The 6,688-nt window shown below is 30.8% G+C and overlaps 1 protein-coding gene across 1 annotated transcript; it reads left to right on the top strand.

Annotated features, from left to right (window-relative positions):
• The first annotated feature begins 4,831 nt into the window (after positions 1–4,831).
• Positions 4,832–6,049, top strand: LOC124899548. Its single transcript, XM_047414455.1, has one exon. It carries the CDS (start codon positions 4,832–4,834, stop codon positions 6,047–6,049), a length of 1,218 nt encoding a protein of 405 aa, XP_047270411.1.
• The last annotated feature ends 639 nt before the right edge of the window (positions 6,050–6,688 follow it).

The raw sequence follows: 6,688 nt of genomic DNA, 5'->3' as shown, positions 1-6,688 counted from the left end.
TACTTTAAATATTTCGTTGCAATTAAATAAGATAATTTTTTATTTTGTCATGATTTATGCTGCACCGATAAAATTTTGAGAGTTGAATAGAACTTTTATCTATTTTTAAAAAAGTAGTTTAACTTGTTAATTATTGTGATTTATAATAATTTTTACATAATTATCGAATAATATATTTACTCATCGTGTCCCAATTTATGTGGCTTTGATACAGTTTTGAGAGTCAACTAAAATTTTTATATATCTTTTAAATATTTTAAGTTGTTAATTATTATGATTTGCAGTACTTTTTCTTTTGTCTCAATTTATGTGGCATTGCTAAAATAATGAGAGTCAATAAAATTTTTATATGTCTTTTAAATATTTTAATTTATTAATTATTGTGATTTGTGGTAACAAATTAGTTTTGAACAAGATACACAATTAAATAAATGAAAAATTTTTACTTTCAATATGTAGTTATAGTTATTAATAGAATATATTAAATAGAGATAATACATAAATATGATCCTAAACTTGACACTAAATTATAACTTTGACCTTAAACTTTGACAGTGCACAAATATGATCTTTAACTATTCAAAACTAAACAAATATGACCTCCGATCCTACGTGGCAAAACGTGTGTTCAACACGCAAAACTGGGCGCGTCCAGCTTAAAAATCTAAGGGCAAAATACATAAATATGACCCTAACCTGACACCAAATTATAACTTTGACCTTAAACTTTGATAGTACACAAATATGACCTTTAACTATTCAAAACTGCACAAATATAACCTTTAAATGACTTTTCACTATTAGTTTTTTATTATTTTCGGCTCAGAGATGAAAATGACATCTAATTTCTTTTATCATTGAGGAAAAAGAGCAATATTGAAGATTTATTAATTAGGTGGGTTAGCTTCATACGAAAAAATCGTGCGGGTATGTATATATATTATAAAGCAGAGGGCGAATTTAAGTTATATAATATATCTAAATATAATTTATTCAAATATTAAATTAAATATGAAACTATACTAATAATAAAAAAAAATTATAGTTTTAATAAAAGGTTATTAGGTTAGCGTTATTAAGGATAGTAGTAGTAGTATATTAAATTAACTTTATCAAATTAACGTTATTAAAATGTTATTAAATTAACGCAGGGGCGGACCTACGTGGTTGCCATGGGGTTCACCCGAAACCCCTCGGTAAAAAAATTACGTTGTATATATAAGGTAGAAAATCTATATTTATGTACGTATATTAATGTTGAACCACATGAAACAAGGCACTTAGATAGCCCGGTGGTGTTAATTGCTCTTCTTGGGCTCTTTCTTCAGCCTACTGCGCGGGTTCGATCCCTGCTAGTGGTTGTTTAGGTGTTGCTGCTATAAAAATAAATAAATAAATAAATAAATAATAATAATAATTAAAAAACGACGTCGTTTTAACACAAAAAGCAAAACTTTGACAATGCACAAATATGACCTTTAACTATTCAAAACTGCACAAATATGACCTCCCTCCAAGTCAGCCCTTTTAACGAAGTGACACCGTGTGATTGGATTACCTTTCCACGTAGGTGCGAGTGAAACTCACGCATGGGGTTGCAAAATCGGAGGTCATATTTTTGCAGGTTTTGAATAGTTAGAGGTCCTATTTGTGCACTATCAAAGTTTAAGGTCAAAGTTATAATTTGGTGTCAAGTTTAGGGTCATATTTATGTATTATCTCTATTAAATATTTAAACAATTATGATGAAATAATATTTTGTCTCAATTTATGTGGTATTGCTAAAATAATGAGAGTCAATAAAATTTTTATATGTCTTTTAAATATTTTAAGTTATTAATTATTGTAATTTGTGGTAATAAATTAGTTTTGAACATGATAGATAATTAAATAAATGAAAAAATTTACTTTCAATATGTAGTTATATTTAATTAATAGAATATATTAAATATTTAAACCATTATGATGAAGTAATGAAATTATTATATATTGGGGCAAGATATATAATTAAGTGGAAGTAGATGGATATTTTGGTAATTAGATGAGGTGGTCGAAACCGCCTCCTCTAAATCAATTAAAATAATAAAACTGATTTACTTAAATATTTAGTTGCAATTAAATAAGATAATTTTTTATTTTGTTATGATTTATGCTGCACCGATAAAATTTTGAGAGTTGAATAGAAATTTTATCTATTTTTAAAAAAGTAGTTTAACTTGTTAATTATTGGGATTTATAATAATTTTTACGGAATTATCGAATAATATATTTACTCCTTGTGTCCCAATTTATATGGCTTCAATACAATTTTGAGAGTCAACTAAAATTTTTTAAATGTCTTTTAAATATTTTAAGTTGTTAATTATTATGATTTGTAGTACTTTTTCTTTTGTCTCAATTTATGTGGCATTGTTAAAATAATGAGAGTCAATAAAATTTCCATATGTCTTTTAAATATTTTAAGTTATTAATTATTGTGACTTGCGATAACAAATTAGTTTTGAACATGATAGACAATCAAATAAATGAAAAAATTTTACTTTCAATAAGTAGTTATAATTAATTAATAGAATATATTAAACACTACAAAAAAAACTGTGTTTAGCGACGAAATTTACTAACAGACCAAATTTCGTCACTATGTAGCGACGGATTAGCAACGGAACATTCAATTTGGTCGCAGACATTGCAGTCCAATTTTTTGATATGTTCTTAGCAACGAATCAGTGACGGAATTTGATTTTCGTCACTAAATAATAGCGAGAAAAATTGGCGCCCAAATTTAGTGACAGATTAGTAACAAATTTTTTGGTCGCTATGTTAATTATTTCGTAGCAACGGATTTAGCAACAAACTTTCGTCGGTGTCCTTCATTTTTTTTTAAAAAAAGTTTTTTGTTTAGCGACCAACTATGCCGTTGTAAAATATTAATTATAGTTTTCTAATTAATTATTTTTACTATAGAAAAGAGGGGGCCTCTAGGGTTTTATTCATTTCCACCCGCCCCCCATCTCTTTCTCTCTAAAATGAGATACTTTCCCCTCTATACTGATGTGCCTCTCCATTTCTAGATCAAAATTCTTCACTACTCTTACTTCACTTGTCTTCCTTTTTACTAAATCAGCCTCCGATCTTCAAGTTCTTGGATATGTGCTTCCAATTTGACCTCTATTCAACTGATTAATTCCATTTGTATGTAATTTCTGAACTGATCTGCAAGAAAAGATTCTTGATTCGTGACTACTTTCTTTTGGCTTTGATGGAACCAGCTATTTGAGGTATTTTTCTCTTTCTGTTCTTTGTAAGTGCTGTTATGATGTGTGACACTACTACCCTGTCTTGGTCTTTATTTGCCATTTAATCTGTCCAGTGAGGTGCTTTAGGAAGAAGGGTATCAACCAATAATGTAGAAAGTTTGACTTCTCGTAAAGAATCAATAGCTTTGATTTATTAAGTCATTCTGCTGGTTTTTAATCCCCCGCTACATGTTGAAATATTTCTATAATGGGTTGTGTTAATTTAAGCTTACTTCAACAAAATCTTGTCTATTTGTATGTTCTATGACGTAGAGCTATCCTCTGAGGCATTTAACTTTGCCTAGTCCTATGGTAGAAATCCATCTTTGGTAGTTGGAATATGCTTTAGCACTTTTGAGCATTTATTCGTCCAGGGAGGGAAAGATTAGCTTCTTCACATTGTAAGTCTAAAAGCATGCTGGAGGATTGTTTGGATACTGATACAAAATCATCGTAATAATTCCTTTGGACTATGGCTAGTGAAGAAATGTAAACTTTTTTCTTATGTGGTCGGTTTATTAGTTGAATGGCGAAGTTAGAAGTTGAAACTGGATTGTTTTGAAATATAACCTTGTCCTTTATATATCGGGTATCAATGTGTATGGTTTGAATCATATGTATCAATTTCGTAATTAAAGTTAAACAAGTGGTTTTCTTCTTAGGGTAGTCTCTAGCAACCAATGCCTCTAAAGTGATGTATTAACTTCTTCTCTAATTATAAGAGGAGATTTTTGAATCCTTAAGTTAGTCTTGCAATTGTATGAAAATTTAGAGGTACTTCACAAAACACATAATAAAATTATCCAATTGTACTGAAGATAAAAATTTATCCCATGTTATCTAGCCATCATATGTACATCATATGTTATTTATCCAACTGTACTGAAGAAAAAAAAAGTAATTCCATAATACTTCTATATTCCATGGAAGCTCTAAAATATATAAGGAAAATAGTTTTAACCAATAAACCGATAACCGATTCTTTACAAATGTTTTGTATGTACATCAATGTTGCTTGGATTCTGCAAAAATGTTAACGGGGTGTGTCATTTATTCAAATACTTATTTGATACACTTATCTTTCAAGTGTCTTTTTATTAGAATTGGTGTAGTACAGTTGTAGATTGGTGGTAAAATAAGTGGAGTATTGTATTCAATTAGGTCTATTTTAAAACTTTCTTTCGACTTTTTAATTTTTCTTGGTAAGCTTGTTGGCTTCTCGATTATGTTTGTAACTTAAAATAGAAGTATGTATCACTTCTATCTTATTTTAAAGGTAAACTAGTTTTGTTTTCTACTTTAAGAGCATAAGTTTGAATAATTTAGTGAAACTATTTAATTGTAATTGATCAACTTAATTATGCTTTCTTTGCTAAGTAGTTCTTTATATAGAGCCTGATCATACATTATCGTATTTGTTAATAAACATTTCCAACAAGGTTAATTATTAATTAAGACTAATTGTCGTGTTTCTTATTAAGCTGGTTAATTAGCACTGATTATCCTTTTTTTTTTATTTCAACCTTAATAGGAACATGAATAATCTAGACTGTAGTTGGATGTATGAGAGGTTAGATGGACGAGGAGGTTTATACTCTAGATTTGTAACCGGGGTGGATGAATTTATTCAATTCTCATGTTCTCAACCAAATCGTATGAGTGGTGACAAAGTTAGATGTCCATGTGCAAAATATCAGAATTATAAATTCATGGATGTTGAAACTGTTAAATGTCACCTTTATCAATCTGGATTTATTGAGAACTATTTTATTTGGAAGCATCAAGGGGAAAGAGATGATATAAGTGAGACTTCTTATGGTAATGCATTGCATGGTGGTGGTCAACCAATATGCGAAGAGAATCCATACCAACAAATGATTTTGGATGCAGCTGGTCCCAACTTTTCTCAGGGTTCAAGCTGGCAATCTTATAGCAATAGTGAACCCGAGTCATCTCATCCTTTTCAACATTCAATGGAGGAAGATCCTAATCCCGTTTCTAAAAAATTTTATGATTTGTTAGATGCTGCTGATGCAGAATTATATCCCAGTTCATCCCTCTCTCAACTTGTAGTTGTCTCTCTAATGTTGAATATTAAAATAAAGAACAATATGTCACAGAGAGGATATAACCAAATGATGCAATTGCTTAAGGAGTCTTTACCTGAAGATAACATCGTGCTTGATAACTATTATCAGACGAAGAAGTTAATGCGTAGCTTGGGTTTGCCAGTTGAAAAGATTGATTATTGTGAATCAGGATGTATGTTGTATTGGGGTGATGATGATGAACACCTTACATCTTGTAAATTTTGTAGCAAGCCAAGATATAAGCGTTGTGTTGGCTCTCGTAAGAGAAAATTGGTCCCTTACAAGAGAATGTATTATTTTCCTTTGATTCCGAGATTGCAAAGATTATATGCATCTCATGCCACAGCTGCTGACATGAGACGACATCATGATCATAAAAAAGAGGATGGTGTGATGCGCCATCCATCAGATTCTGAGGCTTGGAAGCACTTCAATGAAAGTCATCCCTTTTTTGCCGCTAAACCAAGAAATGTCAGGTTGGGGTTATGTACAGATGGTTTTCAACCATTCAGTCAGTCTGGAAGAAAATATTCTTTGTGGTCAGTGATTGTTACTTTATACAATTTACCTCCAGGAATGTGCATGAAAGAAGCTTATATGTTCTTAACTATCATTGTTTCAGGTCCCAGCAATCCTAAACATAAAATTGATGTTTACCTGTAACCCCTAATTAAGGAGTTGACCTTGTTATGGGAGACAGGTGTGGAAGCATTTGACATCTCAAAAAGGCGAAACTTTTAATTAAGGGCAGCTTTGATGTGTACAATTAGTGACTTTCCTGCATATTCTATGTTGTCGGGATAGAGTATTGCAGGTAAATTAGCATGTCCTTATTGTATGGAGGAAACACAATCTTTTAGATTGCAGCATGGAAGAAAACAATCCTGGTTTGATTGCTACAGAATGTTCCTTGACCAGCACCACCCATTTAGGAGAGATCAAAAGAACTTTCTTAAAGGCTAGACTGTCAGAAGACCTCCCCCAACAAATAGAACAGGAGAGGAAATTTTGGACCAGATTTGTAATTTAGGGATAAAAAATGTAACAGAGTTAGATGCAGAACAAGTTAATAAAATAATATGTAAGACATGTGGGTGGAAAAAGCGAAGCATCTTTTGGGATTTACCCTACTGGAGTTCTAACATGATTCGACATAATCTTGATGTTATGCATATTGAGAAAAACTTCTTTGATAATGTATTTAACACTGTTCTTAATTTTGATGACAAAACTAAAGATAATCCACAGTCACGGTTAGATACGGTAAAATATTATGATCGACCTCAATTGGGAAAGGATAGT

Source organism: Capsicum annuum, chromosome 6, assembly GCF_002878395.1.
Source record: "Capsicum annuum cultivar UCD-10X-F1 chromosome 6, UCD10Xv1.1, whole genome shotgun sequence".
NCBI lineage: Eukaryota > Viridiplantae > Streptophyta > Magnoliopsida > Solanales > Solanaceae > Capsicum > Capsicum annuum.
The sequence above is the reverse complement of the archived record's forward strand: the minus strand, read 5'-3'. Positions and strand labels throughout refer to the sequence as shown.